Here is a 24,892-nt window from a genome sequence, read left to right as displayed (position 1 = left end):
AACATCCTCTGTGTTGACGTGAGGGAGAGACGGAGAGTAGTCTACAAATCATAGGGGTTGTCAAGCTGTGTCATAGCGTGGTCCTACTCACTAAACTAATGCAAGATATGCATCTGTTTCTATTTTGCTGAGGCTAAATATTTTATGTTACAAATCAAGTAAGAGAAACTATTTCTCATGAATTCCTTGCTCTGCCAGGCAACATACAGGCAACAAAGTAATTACATGTTTCTTTAAGTTAGATTTAAACATTTTCTTCAGATGTTCTTAATACCAGTTCAAACAAAGCTTATAATAAATTTCATGTCCAAATAAGCCTTAAGAGTAAACAAAGCAAAACAGCAGTACACAACTGTGCAAATCTCTCACTTATAAGTATTTCAAAGAGCAGCACCTATGTTTTAAAGATCTTTCCAAACTTATTTCAGACTCAAAGGCAATCTTACATTTGAGCAGAGTATTTAGTAGTAGTAGTTCATTGTGATGTTTTATATGCAAAATAATGGCAGTGTTACTGTTGATAATAGACTGTAGCATTTTCAACTTCATGATGTGTACTGTCAAGTTCTTGACTTTGGAAATTTCATGTCAAAAATTTCCATCACATCCCTGATAAAGAAATACATAGAACTAGCTCTTAAGTAAAAACACTGAATAGAAGAACATAAGAAACATATTTACCTTCATCTTCATAGACCCATTTTGTTTAGAGCATAATCAAAGGTGGTCCCCCAATCAAAAACTGTCTCAAGACACATAGTGCGTAGCAGATTGTGATTATCTCTTAGGAAAAAATATAATCAAATGAATATTTTTCAAAATCAATACCTATGAGATTTTGAGAAGCCAAAGTGTGACCTAACAGGGCTTATAAATGATTGAACATTTGAATATGTTGGATATGAGCATATACCCTAAACATTTGGCATGGCCACATGACTCCTAAAAGTCAAGGGTCACCTTGCAAAGATGTGCAGTCAAGTTTTAACACCACAGTTACTTAACAGCTTCACATTTGTAGTTGTTTGTGTTGAGAATGGTGTCATTCCAGAATAAAAATTGAGAGAGTTATCAAGGCTCAACGTCGCGAGTGACAGGGTAAAGTGGCTCCCGCTCCCATCTGTGCACGTGCTTGCCATTGGCAAGCACATCCTTATTTTGGCCAGTATGTTCACTGTGATACTGAAGGCGAATATTGTATTACACATGAGCGCGTCCTAGCCTACAGCATTTGCCCCGGTGCCCGTGCCTCACATTGTTGGCAGATCATGAGGGTAGCACAAGATGGTCATGAATGAATTCATGCAGGAATATATCGGCACCCCCCCTGCCACCCCACCCACTGCCAAAGCACAGTCTGTCTTCATATTCAGTGGAGAGCTTTGGGATGGATTAAAAGATCTCAGGATACGTTTAAAAGAATAAAACCAAAGGTGCACACCATATCAGTATTTTTAAAACCATAAATAATTTCCAAGGCACTTTCTGCACATACATGCTGATAAAAGCAAAGGCTCAAGAAAGCCAGGCTTTCAGTGAGCTGCAGAGAGCTGGATGAAGCATCACAGCTCAGATATGACAACCTTCCTCAAACAAGCTTGATTCTGCCTTGTGTGTCTGTGTGTGTTTGTGTGTGTCTATGCATGTGTGTGTGTATATGTAATACGTGTGTGTGTGTGTGTGTGTGTGTATGTGTGTGTCTGTCTGTCTGTGTGTGAGCACACACTTGTGTGTGTGTGAAGTGGAGTGAGCAGATTACATAAGCCTGCCCTGCCTCTGTGGGCTTCCTCTCCGATCTCCCTGACATTTAGACAACAAAGGTCACATCTGAAAGTCTAAATCTGCACAGACACCATGCTAATACACTCATACATATACAGCACAGAGAGAGTGTTTGTAAAAATGTCTGCACATTTCCCACCAGTGGAGAATTACATGGTAAATAATTGTGAACTTCAACTGACCATGTATATATGTGAGCTACATACAGAACAGCACAGATGCAGCTAATTACGATGATACATCATTATGAGGGCTTTGTGATATTATAACTAGGGTTCAACTGAGGTTTCAGGCTTTTGAAGGGCTATGCTGATATTCTTGGATTGAAAGATGTGTTACATCAAATGTCCAGTGGGCTGACACAAAGCATGCATTTACCCAAAAATAAGTATCCTATTTAACTTCAATTATCAGTCTGGAGAATTCGTGTGGCAAGACAGAGTGGATTCAAATGCTTGTGCAAATTTTTGGCTCTAATGCAACGGAGTGAGGTCAGTCCTCAAACACAGGTCGTCTTAAAAACATCCACTGGATTTATATTCTGGTATGAGAATATGGTTGTAATATTGATTAACATGAGAATGGAAAGGGGATACTGAGGGATGCACTATAGGTAGGGTTAAGGAAAACAAAAACAAAACAAAGAAACAAACAAAAAAAGAAAGGCAAGTAAACTGTGGTGGAGAACTACAGAATGGGCCGGTGTATGCTTAGTACATAAGAAGAGTATGAGATATTTTCTTCTAAACTTTTAATCGGGAACGAAAAAATGTGTGTCCCTTTTTGCTGACATACAAACATTTTCTGCCACATAGTACACACTGCCGTTATGTGTAATTTCCCTATGGAAATTATTCCATCCATCCCTCCATCCGTTTTTGTGTAATTTATTGAGATCAGAGTCAAGATGGCAACAGACACGCAGAACAGGCCAGATGTCCTTTACCCCAGTGACTTCTGGACCCTGTGCAAATTCTCCATTGTGGAAGCAGCTGGTGGGACCTGTGGCCAAAATGTGGCTGGCCCCTGTTATGGTAACAACCCAAGAATCCTCTAGTGGAAACTGAAAGTGACGTGAGCTGCAAACCAAAAGTCAAGGCCCTCTGTGTCTGGATATCACCGTGACCTCTTGATACAGCAGTGAGGCACTGGCAAGCCAATAAGGCTCTGGCTCCTGTAGTTTGTAGGTGCAAGCCCAGGTGTGGACAGAGAGAGACAGAGTGATCAATTTCCACAAATTTCAAAACAAACCATTAAACAACTCAGGAGGGGAAGGCAGGATGTTGCTCAGCCAGTTCTCAGCAGGAGTGGGGAAATGCTGACCTCAACTGGGGACATTATTGGAGGGTGACATTAACATTTTGAGAACTTTGAGTCCCAACACACTAACTGGCCTGAAGGCAGCGCTGGAAAATTCTGGAGGGCTGAGGCCCATCTTCTTAGCTGAGTTTGCTAAAGTACTGCAGATAAACAGCTCTGCAATGGCAAGGCATCAAGAGTGGATGCAATCTGTGAATCATAATTGGGGTGCTGTGCTGCTATGGAGTGTTATAAATGTGTTTTCATCCAGCCTGGAAGTTACTTAGATAGTTACAACCATAGGTTCCCACGGCAGATTTCCAAAGATTTTTTTTTTTTTTTTATAGGGTTTTCAAAAATTTAAGAAAATAAGATCTGCCTCAACCAGAGGTTTATGAGACTTAAACATTGTGTTCAGTACAGCTATTACATTCTTTCAATTTTTGAACCACACATGCAGTTAATATAGGCACAGAGCAGCAGAGCGAGAATGTGAGTTAGCGTACTTGATGTAATGACATGTAATTATTCCAACAGCCCTTGAACTTTCAGTATAGCAACTTGTTAGCAATTAAATTTTTTAAAGCACATAACGACTTAAATTTGGGGGGGGGGGTGATATTTTAATAGGTGTAACTTGCGACATAGAACAAAACCTAAAACTCTCTTGAGACTGATGTTAACCACATACCTTAGTTTCTGTATAAACTGAAACACTTTGGCAAAAAAGCACCTTAAATCTGGCCAGGGAACCTTTGGCTCAAAAACGGTGGCTCACTTCTAGAACTACAAACTAACACTTTTGTGCACCTGAGCATCAATCCATGGTCTGTGCCTATCTATGCTGGAATATTAATCTCACTAGCTATGGTTACTTGGGCAATATTTCTTCAACCTGACTGAAATCATTCTCATTAGAGATTCCAGCTTAACTGTTTACATGGATGCAAAATAAAGTGATCTGATAAGAAGCATTTTCCATTTTGACTCATAGCAATATAATAGGCAGGCTTCAAACTTTTCCAGTGATTTTTGATTTGGATGATGAATAGGTGGATTATGGCTTTGTTCATCTTTTCAGACAACTTGTTTAAACAACTCGTGGTTTAGAGCCTTTCGACAACGGAGGCGTTCAACAATCCTTTAAAAATGTAATCTTTACAACAAAAAAGTTGTATCAGCCAGAGACCAGTTGTGTTTTGCTACTGCCATGCTTTTGTTCCCCCTGGAAACTCATCATGTTGCCTGATGTTACCCCGCACGTGGGACAAACATGTGCAATAATAATATATTTACTCCTACCAGCGAGAGATGATCAGATTAAGCATTTACATGGTTAACGGGCACTAATATTTTCCTATTGAAAATATTATCAACGATTTACACCACTCCTGTCAATCCAACTGAACATTCCTTCTGATTGGGACAGATCAGAGCAGTCTCTGCCAATTTAGGTGGTTTTATAAGGCATTTTATTCAGATTCGGCTATTATTCTGATTATTAGTGGAATATTAGGGTCCATTTAAACCCAGCTATTGATTATTAGGCGTTACCATACTGACAGGCATGTAAGTAAACATGTATAGCTTGACACAGAAGATACTGGGAATTTAAATTCCCCCTCATTTGAAGGAGTGGTACAACATGAAAGAACTGGGCGATTCAAACACTCTCAACTTAATTAATGAGTGCATTGTTTCTTTAATATTGTTCTGTAAACAAGATGAATAATGCTTGTCATTCAGTCATTTACACGTACACAGCCAAACTGTTCAAACGCACAGGCTGAATTATACACAGTCTGTTTCAAAAGAATATAGGTCTGCATTAAACATCACAGACTACATACTTCTGCATGATCTTGGTCTGATCCGGGGTCAGATCTTAACGAGATAATCTACGTCGATGAATTTTAATTCCAACAGTGGCTCTAATTTGAGGTCAGTTTTAATTCCACTGGTCTGGCCTTTAGCCAGTGTGCTAAAGCTCTTCAGAATGGCTCTCCCTCACAGTGAACTACAAATTTCAGCGATCTGTGGCCAATGGCTGGCTAATGGGAGGGAAAGCCCACCACACCCATTTCCGCTCCAGTCAGCTCCAGTTCTTTTGTTCCCCTCCCATCCCCACAACCACACTGACTTCCTGTTTCCTCCCATGCCTTGCAGCCACAAAAACGCCTAAAAATAAATTGCTGGACTCTTCCTGAACACAGCTGTCACCATTGTTCAGGCATCAGCTGTTTATTCGTTCAACTGAGTTTGGCTGGTAGTATGATGGCCAGTCAGTAGGTCAGAGAATAGAGAAAGTCAAGAAAGTGTGTAAGACTAAATGAGTGGGTCATGCCAGTGAGTGAGGGTGGAGACATCATGGTTAAAGATACCACAAATCTCCGCCTAGATCCTCAGGACTGAATTGCTTCAGGAAAAACATCCATATTCATCTATTACATTGTTTAATTGTCTCTTGTCAGATCCTTAATTTAGGAGACTGTCTTGGAGGAGTGTTGAGGGGAAAAGGCTGAAAAGCACTCACGAAAGGAAACATGGAAAGGGAATGAGACTGCTGGAACATGATGAATAGCCATGGGACCGATAATAATTAATTATCTTTCATGATAAACCCGTTTCTGTTGTTCCTGAGACAGCAGAACAAGATGACTCTGCCCTCAAACTGTGTTCTTCATCCCTGCCCCCACTGAATTTGTATGACATACTTGTGCAATTCTACCAGAGAGAGAGAGAGAGAGAGATAGAGAGAAAGAAACTGAGAACACAGTGTCTTTGTATATACACTGTCAGAATTTAGGGAAAGATTAAAATCTCTCATTTAATGGGCCAAAACTGGGTGTTGGAGAGAAGCTTGCAAGCAGAACCATAAAATATTAACTCAACTATTATGACCCACCAGCTTGCAAATTCCCCTTTCTGTGTTAAGAGAAAGTAGGTTAATTGTGACATGCATGGCTTTTAGCAGGGGAAAACATGCAACACAGACACAACCCCAGCATATCTATCTCCTCACTCTCCCCTACCTGTATTAAAAATATATCTCAGTCATATTGAAAGCACTGGGGGGTGGGGGGGATTTTATTTAAGCTTGCTGATGACGCAGACTTGGCTACACATGATCCCCCACCTGGATTGTGATACAGATAAAGATGAGGGCAGTGCATCTAAAGGTTGTGAGTCAAGGTGTATCCAAAAATATAATCATAGCATAATCCCGATAGGAGATGGTACCCTGGCTCGCATTTATCCATCTGCTCTATCTTTTCACTGTGGGCAAAAGCAGCACCTGTGATTTTGATTACCTATCGAATATTCACCACTCTTCCTTTGATCAAATCAAATCAGCATTTTCTGTTCGTCGCTCAACTCTGTCCAGTCTGTTTCCACACACATGCATCATGCCGACTTCTTCACTCAACCATAAAGTCAGCTCCTTCACTTATCTGACTGGTGTAAGACACACAATCCATGATGCTGATCTTATTCATTTTAATATCCATCATTAAATAGTCAAACCTTCAATAATCTGAAATGCTGTTGACTCATAAGTAAAGGTGTGGTCTCTGAGTTTGTAATTCCTGTTATGTTCTCCATAGTGGAGAAACAGGGGTTCTGCTTAAAGACACTGTAATGAGTTCTCTTAAGAGAATACTGTAGTTCAGCAGTTTCAAAAAATTGCAAGGAAAAAGAAATGATGTTATAATATGTTGAAAATGCAGTCTGCTGTTTCACCTCTGTTTCTGTTCTGCACAGATACCAGTGTGTGCTCGAATAAATCCCACAGGTTGGGCCTCTCAGAGCCCAGGTGTGGAGTTGCACCGTGAAATAAAGTCACCTATGGTAGTAGTTTGCTAGTTGCCTAAGCCAGCAGTGCTTCAGTGTGCATCCACAGTGATGGCAGTGGAACTGAGCATGCCCATTGGTGTCACCATTCATCAGAGCACCGCTAGCCACCTGCGGCCCCACACACTGTGACACATGGTGGGACCTTCCCATTCAAGCTGGAGCTGTCAGGATGGCACAATGATATACACAATTTGTTAAATTTTGTTAATATTTGCCTATCAGACCAGAAAAATGCACATTTCCATCTCTATTGTGATATCTCCCACGTGGTTAGGGACACCATCTGAGACACAGTGCAAAGCCCCAGTTGGGAAAAGAACTAAGGAGAGAGCCCATCCTGATCGACCCCACCCTCACTAGATGCTACAGATGTGAAACTTGCTATAAAAGGGAGTTGGTTATGAAAGAGCTGCAGCTCCACCTGTCCTCACAGCTAAAATGATTTTACATTCTAACTGCTTACACGCCCCAACAGTTCAAAAGCAGAACACCGGATTGAAATGCAAAACTCTGCAGTGAAACGGTATTTGGGTGCAGGGATGTTCGGCATTCTGTTGCTCAGTATAATACCTCCTGTTGATAAGTCCTCCTATCAGAAGCTCTCGTCCACCTGCAGATATCTTCTAGTTTTGAGGAACAGTCAGTGACAGGCTAAACGTCTAACACACATATGGGCACGTGCACATGCAAACTCATCATACGCATATGCACACAAATGCAAACTCACAGCAGGCCCCAGGAAGCAAGTGTTTTCACATGCCTAATGGGAGGGACAGATAGGGGGATGCAGTGAATGAGGGAAAGATGAGGTGAGGAAGAGGAGGGAGGCAGGGCGCTGCTGAGAGGAGAAAACAGAGATGGGAATGATGGAGGGAGAAATGACTAGCTCTGAGGTCAGAGACAGAGACTGAGGTGGATGGAGAGGGGGAATGGGGAAGAGATACAAGGAGGGAGAGGTTGAGTAATGTGTGATGGAGGGTTTTCTCAGACATGTGGTGTACCAGGGAGCCAGGGAGGTCAGAGATAGAAAGTTAAGCTAAATAATACATACATGAAGTGGCAGCTGCCAGAAAAATCCACCCCATCTTTCGAGCAGGCCTGCAGGACACACTCTAACTAGCAGGACACTGTACAGGCAGATAGCTTCTGTCTCATTACTGTAGAGCTGTAGAGAAGGGGCGTAGGGACCACAGTTGGAGCTGTTGTGCAGTGTATTCAGAGTGCTGCTACTTTACTTGATTTATTTTACTTACTTGCACACCAATAAAACAGCAGCTTAGTAAAAAAGCTCAAATATGCAGTTTCTCTAGAGTGTAAATCATTATTATTAAGAATCTGTGTGTGATCCAAAAATGACCCAAATGGCAACTGTGACCCATTACCTACATGATGGAGAAAGTTCTTTTGAGCTCATAAAAGACTGTTTTACTGAAGAACATACTATAAAATTCTCAAGTAAACATATGGACATTTAACAAGGTTACTCAAATAAATAAATAAATAAATATTTTGGACTACAAAAGGTGGTCCAAATGGTAACAGCACATTACACAATTTCCAGTCTGCAAATAAAACATATGCCAACACAAGAAAAAGGTTTTTAAAATGTTTAAAATGGAGTTTGTTAAACACAAGAGAAGATTTTCAGGGGTATTTCAGCAACTTGTTTCATGCTCAAGACTCAATTTTGGATGAGCTCTTATGGATGAGCAGCACTTAAATCATTTGTATGAGATTGTAAATTAAAAAAAATACACAAGTATTATCAATTTCATCACAAAATGTTGTAGCAGCAGTGACAGAAGTGACAGACATACAAAATACAAAACCTGTGTATAAACAGCAGGAAGAGAGCATTCTGTTCAAAAATAAATAAATGAATAAATAAATAAATAACAGCTTTTCATCAAAACAAACATGTCTTTTGCCTTTCTTGCCCCATTTGGAACTTGTTGGCACAAAGAGAGATGCTCTGTCTTCTCTTCCATACCCTTTCTGGATATTTCACTAAAATAAACTAACTCCTCTTTAAAGGGCTATCTTAACCTGTTCCCTTCACAAGACAAAAACAAATCAGGATTTTCTCAAATAAAAGCTTTCTTTGGTCAAAATATGCAGTAAAATGACATACAAAATGGAATTTTGCATAGTCATTTATTTTCTCAAAATTCAAATAGCCCTGCTCCAGGCCCAGTGGTTACCTCAAGCTACACAGAGAGGGGTTGTACATGTTTGCTACAAACACCACCAGCAGGGCTGCTGTAGCTGGGCTGCACTGTCACTGAATCACTGAATCTATGGAAACCCCTTAAGTAGGGCTGCTGCTGGTGTAAATCTTAGGTGTGTTTTAGCTAGTGATTTTTTTTAGAAAGCTAGGAGCCTGTCTGCTTCATTTCTGTCTCCCTCGCTGTGTTTCATGACAATAAAAGTGTGAAAACATCAGGATTTGACCGATAATTGCATTAGTGAAATATGTGAAATCAACAGGCAGATTTACTGTCCCCCTCTCTTCCTTTCCCCCCATCTTCCCTTCGCCTCCCCTTCCCCCTGTCCTGTGCAAATGCTGTTTTTTTTTTTTTTTTTTTTGGCAGCAAAAGCATTTCATTTCTAGACGAGGAATGTGGAGTTAGACGTCTAGTATAGTTTGGCTAGTGTCCTCGAGTTTGAGTTTATGGACATTATGGTGTTTCATTTGGATATAGCTAGCTACCATTTGGATCTTCTTTCCTTTTTTGCTGGATTGCTACATTGGATGTGGAATCATATGGCAGCCACTGGGTGTTCATTTTTTTGTGATTACAAAGGGCTTTTACTGTCATAGATGCTGGCCAGCTGGCCTGGTTCAAAATTTGTGTCGTTTATTGCTGCTTATGTATTGAGTTAGACAGCCGCGTCTATTGTATTCATGTGTGGCCTGCCAGTTCCATTGGTTTGAGCACATACAATTTGCTGTCGTGTGTGGGGGATAATAATGTGGGACCTGATAGTGTATATGGCTGTGTGGTTTCATGAGCACCACAACATCAATGAATGTTAAACTGCACATTTATTTTTATCTCAGAAATATTTGTCAGATAGCATATTATTGGTTGCCTGCCCTGCTTATAATCTCCAAGACATATTCATCCTTTATTGACTGAGGTTTGCACAAGTTACTGGTGAAATAGTGCTGAAAGGTCACTGTTTGTATTTGTAATTGAGCATTTTTCTCTCCGTTCCAACCTGTGTTCCCATAACAGTTTCTTGTGTCTCAGTGTGGCCTGTAGGTTATGCTTCAGGCCCTCACCCCCTCTGCAATGACCTGGTGTCATAATATTTATGTTTTTGTTAATTATAAAGAAATAAATTACTGAATTTATTTATTTATGAACAAAAATGAGTGAAAAGACTCACCCTAAAATAACCACAGCGTTGGGCAGGCTTCCATGCTGTCTCAGGGCCTGACAATAAAGATTGCTCAATGGCGCAGGGCCACTACATTAATAAAAATCCATATCTTTATTTATATAGCATTTTCAGTGCTTAAACAATCAACAAATGTGACCACAATCAAGATCTGGACCTGGGCCAGTTTACTTGTCAGTAACTGGCCCCAATGGATGGGTGCCAAGAAAAAATAGAGAGAGGATGGAAAGAAAAAAAAAAACAAGCTCTTACTATTTCTTTCTAGGTATTAAAGCTGAATTCCATAACCTTCTGCATGTTGTCGTTCCAACAGCATCACATGAGAGAGCATCTCATATCTACAGCAAAGTGAAAATGCCATCGACCAACCAGACAACATGAACACAAATATATTATTTACTAAAGTGTTGAAATTTTAAAGTAAAACAGCATTGGGGTGATGTAAACATGTTGATGGGACAACAGGTTCACAGTAATTTATGTGACCATTGCTAACACCTGTCTGTACTGCCTGTAAAATTTCTGTGGTTGGTTGGTTCATCTGGTTTATAGTGTAACTGCTCTGTTTTGAACATACTTTACTGACACTGTCAACCAGGAGAGGTGCAACCTGACATGACCATTAGTACTTTGGACACTTTCAAATAGCACGGTATGGAGTAGGCCTCCAGCTATGGCAAATGTGCCTGTTTCAGTGTTTTACCATAGTCATAGGCATCACAACAATATCTCAAAAAAATAAAAATAAAAATACAGATTTCAGCTTTCATCTTTGGGGCTGTCATCTGTGCTTCTCTGCTGTGCCACTGCCCCCCCTCCTTTCTGTCGGGCTTTTTCTGACCAGTCAGATTAGATGTCACCTCACAGTTTGAGAGTTGTGTTTGTGGACACAGTGGTAGGTTGTTTCTTTCAAGCTGGACGCGACAGTTCCCCTGGCTGAAAATGATGAATCAATAATGCACCATTTGTAGGCAATTTCCAAGAAGGCAGATCGAGCTGGCTCATTTTAAGAGGCACCAACAAATGACGCATCACACACTCGATCCCCACGTCAACAGTTGGCAGAACCTTGCCTGCATGTGTTGGCAAAGCATCTGGCTGATAACCCCTTATGAAGTCTGATTAATGTATTGAGAAGGGTGATGAATGGAGATACTTATCACCCTCATTCCCAGGGCAATGTTTGTTCACGTGTGCTCAATTTGTAATGTGTTTTCTACAATAACAATAAGTCTTTTTGTTTGTTCTCGACAACACACTCGAATGAGATGCCGTTTTCAGATTAGTGGGAAAGTTACACAGATACTTGAGTGAAAGGTTTAGTGAAACCTGTGAATTCATAAAATTTAGTAATGGAATTTACCCCATAAATTGCAGGCTGCCAGAATGTATTACAAAAGTCCATAGTCTGTGAACACACATCATGCCAAAATCTTAACCAGTGATGATATAAGAACAGCATACTGCTCATCCCTAGATGGCGCTATTCCATTTGTTGACTTGAGGCTTAATCTTCAGGATATACCTGTCAAATAATAGCCATGAAAATAAACAGTATATGACATAAGCACTTGAACTTGATGACTGTGGGTAAAATCACCTAGGCAGCCCTGAAAAACCATCACAAACGATATATCTGATGCAGGATAACAAGCACTGGGTTGCCTCAGGCCTCAGAATAATATCATAACAAAATCACTGCATGCTTTGACATTACTGAAATCGCCCACCACTTTATGGCCACTGCTAAATTGTGGTAATGATGCGATATAAATGCGACTAACAGAGTGAGGATGGAGGGAAGGCTTTGCTGGTTGCTATGCACCAGAATGTGCACTTACTAAAGCGCAAAAACACACGTGTGCATGTGCAGACATGCATGTTTGGACAGAACACAGAGTTAAAACAGAGTTAAAACAGGATACACCAGTGAGTCAGAGAATTAGCATAGCACAATGTGCCTCCAGTCCCAGAGAGCATGCAGCCATCTGAAAAAAAAGTGGAAATGGCTTTTGTAGGGAGCAAAGGAAACCCTCTCAACGGTTATATAAGAGAAAAGGCCCTGAGCCTCTCTGTCTCTCACTTTCTCTAACACACACACACACACAGAAACAAATAACACATACATGCAACGCACACATAAACACGGAGCCACACACACACACACACACACACCTACACAGCTATAGACACCTGACAGGGTGAAACACATTCTTTGGAAGAACCAGTCTGGAGAGGATCTGACACACCCACCTGCTCAGATTCAGTCAGCAGCACTATTATTTATCATAGCCCACCACATTCTCCAAAACAGTATTAGCTGGTAGCTGCAGCAAGTCACTGTGGATACAAGCCTGTACCTTGGCAGGCGAACACCACTGAGTGAACACTGATGGAGGATTCTAGGTTGCCTGTAGCTCAGAATGTGGACTGTACATACATAGTTATTTTGAGGAAGACCTATTCCCATGGCAAGGTACTGAAATAAAGCTAGGGGTGAAACAAATGCTACACATTCACAGTCTGTTTGACAGAGATATTACTAGTCTATGCTATTCATTCCTCAGCAAATAATGAAATTGTCAATGCAATGACTCATGCACCCTGGCAGATGAATTCTGAACACATCAGAAGAGCATGTGAAGTGTGTGTATGTGTGTGTGTGTGTGTAAGAGAAGGAGAGACAGGGAGAGGGGAGAGAAATATGCGAGTGTGTCAGTGAGGTCTAGTTCTGGGAGGTGGTCATCAGCAACGTACAGCCTCTGTGCATGGTGTGATTAAATTAACATATGAGCAGCGGTACTCCCCGCATGTATATGAATGTAGACGTGTGTGTGTGTGTGTGTGTGTGTATGTATGTGCATACACAACTGTACAAATCTATTTTGCCCTTTTTTCATCATTACCCAGCTATCCACTGCCTGCTGACTCATCCGTTCATAATAAATGGCGTTGCATAATGTGATTAGGACCGGACGGACTCAGGTTTGCCCAAACTGAATCGCGCAAGTGGTCTGTTGAAACTCTTTTATTCCGCGTGAAGCCCCGGGCAAAAACAGCCCCCTTTTTTCATCAGTATACAGCAGAGCTTCAGGCACAGTATCAGTAACACACAGGAAGTTATTCTCTCATCTGCATAGGAATTAACAAAGACTGCTAACGCTACTATTGGTGAAAGAGAGGAGAGGAGAAGAGAGGAGAGGAGAAGTGGGGTAATGACTGGGCTATAAATCCATTGACAGGAAAGGGAGAAGAGAGGCATCAGCATCAGTAGTTAATCCACTGCAGTGAGAATGCTCTATCTCTGCCTGCGGCCTCTAGGATCCAGTAGTCTTCCTCACAGGAAGACTGTAACATACACGGCAGCTGTATCACAAACAGCACATTCAATCCTGAAGTGGAATCAAAACCAAATAAACAATGCATGACTTACCAGAAATAGGAAAGCTACACTGTTCTCATGTTCAAGAATCATCCGTCCATGTGACTGCACTACAGCTGTGTTACCATGTTATGTCATATTGTGCACATATACACGCAACCTCCACGCTCACAAGATATAGTTAAAAATCCCATCAGTTGAGCCTGATACAAATGAACTTCCCTGACCATTCAAACACACACAACATGTTCACAATGTTATCTGTCCACATTTCACATTAAAAGGTACCCCTCCTACCCCAAGGGAGGGCCACAACACAAAAGCGCACACACAATGGGAACATCTCTCTTCCCCTCTCTGTTTCTCTCCCACCCCTTTTTCTCTCTCTCACCCACACACAGTCTCTATTTAGCTCACACTTAAAAAGGCTGCCTAAAGATAGAAGCAAGAAGATGAACAGGAGCCAGCGAGTGTCATGGCAACAACGTGCAGTGGCTCACAAACACTATTTAGACCAGAGAGAAAAAAAGTTATAAGTTATAATCAAATTGATAGCTCCATCCCCGGCAACCCCTGGACTAGCCTTTAGAGAGTGTCCTGGTTATAAGCTGATTGAGTTTAAGTGCAGCAGAATCACCTCTTTAAAGCTACTATGTCCACATTTCAATGCAAAGATAAATCTTGTGAGAGGGGAAAGCCTGGTGCTCATAAATCAACAGTCGAGTCAACAGCATCGCTGTCTTTAATATGGCTCTAATAAATCAGACTCAAATGTTGTTAACTCAACAGTTCAGTCGATTCAAATTAAGTCCTTGTGAGTAATTAGTAGAATCTGAATCGTCCACAGCGAACTACTACACTACTTAGTACATGTTCATTCCTGAAATATACAGAAGTTGTACATATTTAAGGGCACAAATTCTTTTTATACTAGAAAACCACAAAATGCTAATTTCCACATTTGATTGAAGCAGTGTAATAAATGCTACTCATGATGCCCTGCAGCAGTGAGTGACGTTAAAACAACAACAACACGACAAAGTGGATGTAACCCCGCATTTAGAATTTAACACTGACAGAATTAGGTATGCTCAAATAGTCATGCATACAGTGTTGAGCACGATGCATCCCAACTCTGTGGGTTTAGCTGTTGGACACAGCCCCAGAAACATTCACTGCCCCGTCAGGATGTTTCAGAGAACTCTGTATCTCCTTCCAGTAGAATCCCCCTGGGGCCACTTGCACATCAAAGCGCTGATTCTGAAATGCCTGGTTTAACTGCTCGAGTATTATTATTGCAATGCGCTCTGAAGCCGATTTTATACAAGCGACAAAGACATGTTTCACATTTCATGGGACACCAGCATGCCAGGTATATGAAAATGATTTAGCGAAAGGGAGATGACAGTTTGAAAAACATCCGAAAATGTTTGGTTCCCAGTTCATAATGAGGAACAGCCTGACAGAAATGGATGACATTAATCCACAACGCCGTCATCTTTATGTACTAGTCCCACTCGTATTTGATGAAAAGTTGGCCATTACCTTATAAGCTGCACAATATGAGCTTTAGAGTACAGTAAGAGGTTGTTTATAAAAGTCATGGATCCAATTCAATTAAAAATTCTATTATCTCATGCCTAGCTCTATATCCATCAAGCAAACAAACTGAGTGAGGGCATGTATGGGAATGTGTGTGTGTGCAGTATATAGGCACTTTAAGATATAAATCAGGTTAAAAGCCATGAAAGCCTGACAGAGAGAGGGGAGAGTTGCTGTGACGAGATCAATCTGTGTCTATGTGTGCGTGCATTTCTGTGAGTGCTGGGAATGGGATGTGTGTGTGTGTGCATGTGTATATGTGCATGGATGGTTGGTCTGTATATTTCTGTGCATGTTAGACTCACTATGTTAACCTGCAGTGGTTCTGAGCCAGGTCTTAGCAGCCTCCTTCTGCAGCTACCGGAGTCTCCAGACCGCAGACGCACCGACGACGATGACTGACCCATGTCTGTGAGACAGAAAGAAAAACACAGACAGACAAACAGGCAGGCAGGCGAATGAATGACTGACAGACAGCTGTACAATTGTCACACATAGACGTCGGTCATATTTTCAGCTAATTTAATTTATCTCGTGTCAGTGGAGAGGCCAAATACAAATGAATGACTGCAAAACAAATCACTGCTGCAGTATGAAACAGAATATCATTAAGTACATATTAAAATAAAATAAAAAATGCGGACTCATACCTGTTTGCGGTAGAAGCAGTGCCAAGGCTGTGAGAGTGCTGGGGGGCAGAGGAAGGGAGCGGCACCGCTGGAGAGAAACCCTGAGTGGGGGCTCTAATGGTGACACCCCCGGGGGACGAGACAAGGCCTAGAGGGTACTGAGTGGTTAGGGCATATACCTCACAAGTGTATGACCTCCCACCAAGCCATACACAATTACCTTAATACACATACTCACACTCACACACACATATACTCACACACACACGCACACAAGGTTGAACGCACACACTCCCCTGCCCTTCACATGAAAAACCATTTCTTCCTTACTGCCTTGTCCCCTTTTTGCAGTGAATTAAAGTATTTCACATCCAGCGAGTCTATTCTGGTGCACTGGTTGTTGCGCGTGCCCTGCAGCAAACCTTGAGAGACTATACATCATGCCAACCAGGCGGTCTCTCAGGTTAAAATGAAGTGACTCTGAGTAAGGGCAACGAGAGGTAGAGCTTATGGGAGCGATGAGGCAGAAAATTGGCCAGAAAGAAAAAGATTGAGAGAGAAAGAGAGAGAGAGAGAATTAGGGGAGGGGGAGAGAGACAGAGACAGACAGAGAGACAGCAAGGGAGAGATGAGCTAAAAGAAAAGCAGCATCCAGAAATACAGGCCTCTATAAATGGGCCAGAGCATGCATGCATTGTTGTAGCTAGTGGTGAGTATTTAAATACGGGGTTAGTACTGGGCTCTCCTTCAAAGTATGTAGTGTGTGTTTGATTCAGTATGGGCTTGGCAAAGCTATATTTATCAGTGAGTTGGCAGAGACTACTGGTCAGAGACTGCTCTGCTACTTTGACTCTTTCAATACCAGGATGAAATATATATAAATATATATATATATATATATATATATGTGTGTGTGTGTGTGTGTGTGTGTGTGTGTGTGTGTATTTATATACATATACATATATATGTATATATCTATCTATCTATCTATCTATCTATATATATAGATAGATAGACAGATAGATAGATATAGATATATATATACAGATATAGATAAAGATAGATATATAGATATATCAATGTGTGTGTATGTGTGTGTGTGTGTATTTCATCATATACATGTGTTTGTATGTGTGTTTATATGTTAACAGTGTGTTCATCCATGCATTTTTTTGTGTGTGCCTATATATCTTTATGTATTTGCTTTTTTTTGTTCATTCATGCATGCGTGCCTGTGTTTGTGAATTGACATCTTACTCTGTGGTGCAGCTCCGTAGACTGTGTCTCTCTAGTAACACTGGCCTCTATAACAGAGCATGGCCTGGAGTGAGCGGCCATCCGTCTCTGCCCCGGATGAATGGTGGGAGCAGGCCTGCGTCTCCGCCGACATAGTGAGCCTCCCTCAGTATACTGCTTAGTATACTGGTTATAGAGTTCTCGCTCTGGGACGGGCCTCCAAAGGTCCAGTACGGCTGAGGCGGGGCGAGGACGAGTGCGTGGTGGCTTGCGAGGTGCAGGGGTCTTCCCTGAGCTAGAATGGAACATTGCTGGGTTGGGCTGTCCTACACTGCAGCCTGTCATACCTCCGGCAATCTGCTCACACAGCTGTGATAGGCACAGATACTCAGTAGCCTGGCCCATATTTAGACAGGTACAACAATATATCTTAAGGGAGGTGGATTGGGTAATGTTATCTCTATAGATTCATCAAAATGTAAACTTCAAAATGCTTTATCAGCATGTATTTTGATTACATTGTAAAGCAGCGGTAAGAAGTTTCATGCCTCAGTCTGCCCTTTTAATGGCAGTTAATTTGTAGAGAAGAAAAAACCTCAGAAGACAGGTGGATTTCTTTGTCAACAGTTGGTGATTAGGGAAAGGGATTTTTGTGGTGCCATCATTTTTCTTAAATTGCTGTACGACTGTACATTAACACTCCTTTTAACACCCTTTCCCACAGCTCTTGCCCTTGCATAATAAACCCCTATGAAAGTGTGCTGAGTATTGAGATGTCATATCTCATTTTGTTATTGGGAGTTGGACGGGCCTAACGTGTCCTGACTTGTTGGTGTGAGACTAGAGGGGAGATGACTAATGCCTCGACTGGAGTGAGAAGGGAGGGGGTGCTGTCATGAAGCGCAGACGTCACAAAGCTCTAGGGCTACCACAGTCACACATGGCCCACTCTATGGGAAACAGGGTTTCCTGGCGAGCTACAGGGGGCTGGCTAAGCAGGAAAGGACAAACTCTCCTGGTATGGTGTCCACCATTGTGATCCCTGACACAATTTCCCCTTCTCACCAACAGATGGTGCAAAAGAACAAGCACACAGTACATACACTCATAGCATGAGGTAATGTGTTAAAGCTCTGGCACCGTTTACATTGTTGATGATTCTAATAAGCAAAAGAATGTCAAGGTTAAAATTGTTACATAAATGATGACATTTTGACCATATGCAGTAGTTACATGATGCATGACACTGGCAATGTGAATTATGTAAACAAAGGCTGCAATGGAATGTGGTTAAGGCATAAATCAGTGACATTTGGGGAAACGCTGTTCTCTTTGAAAAGTACTACAGCAGCACAATTTACTGAGTTTGTAAATACATACATCTTTGTCAGATTCAGTGGCAAATAATTAACAAAAACCTATTCTGTATTCAATGTCACATACATACCTTAAATATTTCCTCTGTGGAGTCTGATGCTGGTACGCTATTGGATATGCTTTCTTTGTCTCCTGCCTGTGATTGGATATTTGCTTCCTCTGTCTGATGGGAGTCAGGTGGAGCATCTCTGGAATCCTGCTCATTTCCTGAGCGTCCTTCCACTTTTTCCTCTTGACAGACGTTGTCTAATGGATCCGTTACAACATCAACGTCAGCTTCTTTTTCTGTCTCTGTCTTCAGACCTGGTTGGGTTAGGTTGTTCTGTACAATGGCTGCGGTCCTGTGGTTTGTCTGTCTGTCTATATGTTTCTCTGTACCCTCTGAAATCAAGCACTGAACGCCATTGACAGTGGGCGACCCTGGGCATGCCCTAAAGGCCTTCAGGACTACCTTAGGAGAGCGCCCACTATTCACTGCTGCTGGAGCCTCAGTGTCATAGCTACTGGAGTGTGAGGATTTAGGGGTCACTGGTGACGAAGGGATAGGCTGAGGTTTTGGATGTTCTTCGCTGTGGAGAGTGAGGGAAACACTGTGAACACTGTCCACAGATCGCTGTGGGGCTCGTGGGGAGCCCAGCGGAGTCCTCTCTCCCTCTGGAGGAGAGAAAGAACGTGATGATGTCCGCCATTTTCTGGCTGTCTCTGCAACGCTGTTGAAGAACTTGAACAAACCACCGAAGTGACCTTTGGTGTCCGAGTGCTTTGGGGGTACTGGCTGGAAGTCTCTGACGGACTCAAAATCTACAGAGCCAAAGTCTGAATCCATAGTCTTGTCCAGAGTGTGAAGCTCAGAGTCAAAGCTCCTCTCTGAGTAGACGGGATTGGCCTTCCCAAGGAGAGAGATCCTTCTCAGGTAACTCCACACATCTGACCCCTTGTGTCTCCTCCCTCCCCTGACGTTGGTCCTGGGGCTACCCTTAACATTAGGCTCTTCACAGCCTGCGGCAGAGTTGTTACAGTTGGTTGAGTTGCTGTGGCCTCTTTTAGTGTAGCAAACTCTTTCTGATGGTTTACAGCCATTCTGGGTCACAGCCTCTCCCACTGGGGCAGGCTGGTGACTGTCTGTCGGAGCTGAGAGGTCAATGTCTTCAAACGAGCAGTCAAACTCAGCCGTGTAGCCAGCGTAAGAGTGCCTCTTGCCACGGTTTCTGAGCGTGCCCCTGCTGGACTGCAGAGGAGAGCCAAAGTCACGGCAGAAAGACTCCTCATCAACCAGGGAGCTGCTGAACTTGGCACTGGACAATTTCCCTGTCTTCCCTCTAAACACAGAGGGAGATTTAAGCTTCTTGAAAGAGCGAACTTTGTCAGCAAAAGAGAGTTTGGGGGTGGCAGCCTCCCCAGGGAGGATCATGGAGTGGGGTCTCCGCTCCAGCTCTGAGACCGCTCGCTTTCGGGTCAAGATCTTCCAAATGCCCCCTGTGGCCCGGGCCCTGCGGTTGACCTCTGGTCTGTCCTTGACCGGCGTCAGAGGAGGGGCAGCCTGGGTCTCTCCCTGTCCCGCTGTAGGTCCAGGCCCAGTCTCCTGAATATACACACTGCTTGTCTCATTCTCCACATCCAGGGAAACATTAAACACTCGGTTGACAAACCCATTAGGGTTGTTGCTCTCAGAGGTAGGGTTGTCTGTCTGTTCCATCCTCTTTCATTCTATAGTGTCAGCTATCAGCTCCAACAGCCATCACGTCTGTCTCACACACACCTGGAGGAACAAAGCCACATTATTATTCTGGAAAGCTTGACATTAAACTGACCGCATTGTCATTTCAATTTTTCTTATTCTGTCTTAACTTGCTCGGCAAGTAGCTAAATAGATGGTATCGTATACATAACTTTAAATACTTTCGGTGGTAGACAGCCATTATATATCTATGCGTGCAACTCATTTTGGATGTAGTATAGACAACAGATAAAGGCTTAAAGGTCTTATTTTGTGCCGCTGTTCTAGTTCGAGGGTCCTTTCACCATGAGTCAGCAGTCACAAACACCCACCATACTCCTCCCCCCATATTTGGTCCATATTATCCAAAGTAATTATTGAGACACAGTCCTCTGTCCACCATTTAAACCAGAAGCCTGTGTTGTCATGGAAACACTCACTACAGAGATGTCTGGTTATTTCAGGCCTGCTCTGTCTGTGACATCATCACGGCTCAGACAAGCTTCCTCTGAGGAAGAAGATGCTAGACAAGTGTTAGCCCCAAACCACTGCATGTTAAGTAGCCACGTTTAGCAATATCTTCAATATATGGGGGCAGCAGATATTTTATAGCCCAACCATATTCCTTTGCTATTATATGAGGATCATCACTGAAGAGCTGCTCACCTTAGAGGTCATACAGATTACTGCAATAAAAGTGACTACAGTGTCTCTGTACACACTACCCCTAAATAATCAATAATTTAAAAATGTAACAATATCAGGATATTTCTAGTCATATAACCCTTGTATTATACATGCAAATCTGATATAATTTTGGATCTTGTTAAAGTGTCACAACAAAAACAGGTTTGTTTATAAATATGAATTTCCCTGTATGTTTTAATGCTTGCATGACAGGTATAAGCTGCTAAAAACACACACACACAAACATCATAATAACCCTTTGGCAAGGAGTAGTTCGACTTCAGTATTTCACAGTGACAACAAATCCAGGTATGCTACCCAGTTCCCATGAAGCGGTAATAATACTGCCGGCTGAACGTACAGGACTGCACGTTAAATGGGTTCTTCTACTTTTTAATGCTGTGTATACCGCGTTAAAACAACGTAGGCTACATAACAACAGGGAGCCTGAATCAAGTCCCTGATGAAGTTTTCATTTTCCACTCCCTCATGAAGTTTGAAGTTTATTCAAACGGGACACCAACCGCTGTCAAATATTCACACATTTCAGAAACCGGGAATAGCTTCCCAAATAATATCCGCCATAAAAACTATTTAGCAACAATTTAGCTGTGAAGACTGTTCACTTACCCCAAAAGTCCTTCCTTTTAAAAGGGAATCGCCGCTACAGTACTTCTAAGTGTGTAAAAACGCCTCTGTATGCTCTGGTTAAACTTTTTTATATCCATGAGTAAGTCTGAAGTTATGTTGCGGAGAGCGGCTCCTTGGTGGATCACATGTGTTTGGTTTTGCCTCTAAAGTTCGTCAGCTCTCGTCAAACTGAGAGAAACTCCCTAACTTAGCGACAGCCCGGTGAACTCTTGCCCTGTAAGCTCCAGCAGACGCCGACACTCTGATTTGTGATAAAAGCTCTCACGCAGACAGAGCAACCACACACATACACAGGAACGCGCGCACGAGCGGACAGACGGACGGACAGACGCGCACGCACGCACGCACGCACACACACACACACACACACACACACACACACACACACACACACACACACACACACGCACACACACGCACGCAAATAACAGTATTGGTTCTATATATTTTCTGATCTCCTTTTATATGAATATGATATATACCACTATAGACATGTGTTGTGTATTTGTTTGTCATTTCTATAGTCTAATTAATAGCTATAGAGGGTAAACAATCACAGCTGCTTCTTTTAAAGGTCTTGTTTGTTTTATTTGTTGGATGGATTCGAGTTGTCACTTATGATTTACAAAGGAACACGTGAAAACAAGTGATTGACCGAACTCTGGTCTCACTTGCTGCACCTCCTTTGGGATTTGCGTAGAATGTGAAAATCCTTCTATTGAAAAGACACAATGGGGAGAGGGAGCACGGGGGGGAGAAACTGAAGGAATTCACTAAAACTAAACAGCTCCAGAGCTCCATAGCTGTGAAAGAGGAGATGGTGGAGAAGGGGCCTAAATTTAAACATTTCCTCTTTGTCCTGTTTTGGGCCCATTGTCATCGCATGGCGTTCTCCCTTCTGCACAGGAAGGAGTGGATCTGACATCAACGCTCTCAGGCTGACAATGCCAGGAAGTCTGTCTGACTGTATGTAAATATCTCTGTGTGTCCATGCTTCCCTTGCTGCCCGTGGAGCCACTCTGTGCTCCCTGGTCCTCTCCCTGGAGCAGCCTAAGGTACTTCGGGGTGTAGTAGTAGTAGTAACACAATGATTTACATGCTACACTTCCCCCATAACTCATCCACAGCTGTCACTGTGAATTACAGTAACCTCATCTTCTTCAGCCGACCTTTCCTCTAATGGAACATCTTAATATGGACAAGGACTGTGGCCATTTATGTAGTCTCGATGGGATGTTGTTGTTTTTATGCACATAAATGTTTGAATTTTCTTACAGCTCTGTGGCAGCTTTTTAAACCGTCATCTACTCTCATGTTTTTGTATCAACTGTTTCTCCCTGTTTCCCTTCTTCCCTCCTCCCCTCTTACACTCACTCACTTCCTCAGGACCCAGGCAGTCTTCCTGCTGTCCCCTCCCGTCACAAAAGACATCCTGGACAAAACGGGACAAATGGCTCAGCTCGGATCTGGCCTGCGTAGACATAATACCGACCTGCTATCTGTCAAGGTTTAGAAAATAACTTCAGTCACACCGTGTTGTGTGTGTGAGTGAGAACGAGGGAGATGAAGAGAGAGCAACTGAGAGGGCGAGAGAGAGATGAAGACAGCGAAAGAGATTAATAGTGTGTGAGAGGGTGAAAAGAAAGAGACAGAGAGATTAAGCATCTGTCTTCCAAGCAGACATGTGTTCAAAGTGACAGCACTCTCATAATGATATTTCACAAGTCCCGTACATTTAGTTCACTTTGCTGCCTATTTACCCCAAGCGCCGAACACTGTGAATAGTGCTCTTTCAAATGATGTCATTGGCTTCTCGTTTTCAGAACAATCGACTTCTTCCTCCTCTTCCTGTGACACGGTCCCCACCGGTGGGCTTGGTGGAGATTACTGGAGACAAACACACTCTGAGTTTAGGCCCAGCTGTAATTATTTCACCAGTCTTTGTCAAAGCCGCTGAGTGAAAACAGAGGCTGCCGTGAAAAAGCCAGCCAGACAGGGAGGGAGAGGGGGCAGATATGTTGTGATATCAAATGAATGGCTTACTAAATCCTGGGAACTGGATTCAGGAGGTGTAGCTCATATGAGAAGCTGGGAGTTCAGTCGGACTCAGTGTTCAGTGTTTATAAGGTGTTTGTGGACATTGTGGCTGAAATACTGTCTAGCACTCTGCATGCCCATAGATGGGTATAGGCTTTCTGTGTATAGGGGACTGGGAGGAGAAGCTGCAACCGTGCTTGTATGTATCTGTAATTCCTTGCCACAAATACATAAACTTATAGAAACAGCAAGACACACTCTTGCACACTCCCAATCGTGCCCACTCAGTTCAGGTAATAGTTGCCTCCGGTGGTAGAGGAGAGTTAGATAAAATTACACTGACATTCCTGACATTCCCTCTGCACTGATCTGCATTCTTCGCTGGCCTGGCTGCTCATGGCACCATCACTGCCACAAACACACAGACACACACAGACACACACACACACACACAGAGACACACAAATACATAAACAAGCACATCCTAATAGCACTTTAATGTTACCTGCAATCCATTTGGGACAATATGACATTTGAGTAGAACTGCAGTGTTGCACAATAACACACACACGCCTTCTCTCGCTCTCTTTCCCTCACTCTCTCTCTCTCTCTCTCTCACACACACACACACAAACACAAACTCTACATGATTTGTACCAGCACAGAACACATGAATAGGTGGAATGTTGAGGATTTTTTTTTGCTGGCGAGAGAGATGATGGGAAAAGAGTGGCCGGTCTCACTGAGCTACTTATCTATCAGATTTTGGAAAGAGGGAGGGAAGGAGAGAGAGAGAGGAAGACAGACACACGGAGAGAAAAAGGGAGATGGTGAGTGCGTGTGGGGGACTTTTCAGCCACTATCAGGATGAATCTGAAAACAGGAAGGCGGGTTCCAATAAACAAGAGGAGCGGAAGACGGCCGGAGTTCTACTTCCTGTTTCAGGGCAAGGGAGGAAACAGCAGATTTTTTAGGAATTCAAATCAAAATCAACCCACCGGAAAGAAGAACATCTTCAGTACGATATGTGATATGCACAAATGTCAGTGAAAAGAATGAGGTTTCTTAGGTCATTTGTTGGATGTCATTTTTTTTTTTTTTTGTAAATAGTGATGTCAGTCTCTCTAGATTTGCACTTTTGTGTGTTTGTGTCTGCAAGTTACCCTGGCACACAGTCAGAGGTGCGATCTGTGTGTGTTTTAGAGGAGCAGGCAGATGTTTATCCCGCCACTG

The 24,892-nt window shown here is 42.6% G+C and overlaps 1 protein-coding gene across 4 annotated transcripts in view; it reads right to left on the bottom strand.

Moving 5' to 3' along the window:
* Positions 1 to 21,853, bottom strand: part of arhgef9a (Cdc42 guanine nucleotide exchange factor (GEF) 9a) — a 43,777-nt gene extending 21,924 nt beyond the window's left edge. For 3 of the 4 annotated variants that reach the window (XM_030061701.1, XM_030061702.1, XM_030061703.1), the window contains exons 1-5: positions 21,602 to 21,853; positions 18,638 to 20,326; positions 17,212 to 17,559; positions 15,976 to 16,102; positions 15,631 to 15,734 (exon numbers count right to left, since the gene is read on the bottom strand). In XM_030061701.1, coding sequence (XP_029917561.1) covers positions 15,631 to 15,734; positions 15,976 to 16,102; positions 17,212 to 17,559; positions 18,638 to 20,263 — 2,205 coding nt within the window. In that variant the 5' untranslated portion in view covers positions 20,264 to 20,326; positions 21,602 to 21,853. The remainder of the gene's footprint in view (positions 1 to 15,630; positions 15,735 to 15,975; positions 16,103 to 17,211; positions 17,560 to 18,637; positions 20,327 to 21,601) is intronic. The other variant, XM_030061704.1, reaches the window with a different exon arrangement.
* Between the last annotated feature and the right edge of the window lie 3,039 nt (positions 21,854 to 24,892).

This window comes from Myripristis murdjan, chromosome 10 (assembly GCF_902150065.1).
Source record: "Myripristis murdjan chromosome 10, fMyrMur1.1, whole genome shotgun sequence".
Classification (NCBI taxonomy): Eukaryota; Metazoa; Chordata; class Actinopteri; order Holocentriformes; family Holocentridae; genus Myripristis; species Myripristis murdjan.
The sequence above is the reverse complement of the archived record's forward strand: the minus strand, read 5'-3'. Positions and strand labels throughout refer to the sequence as shown.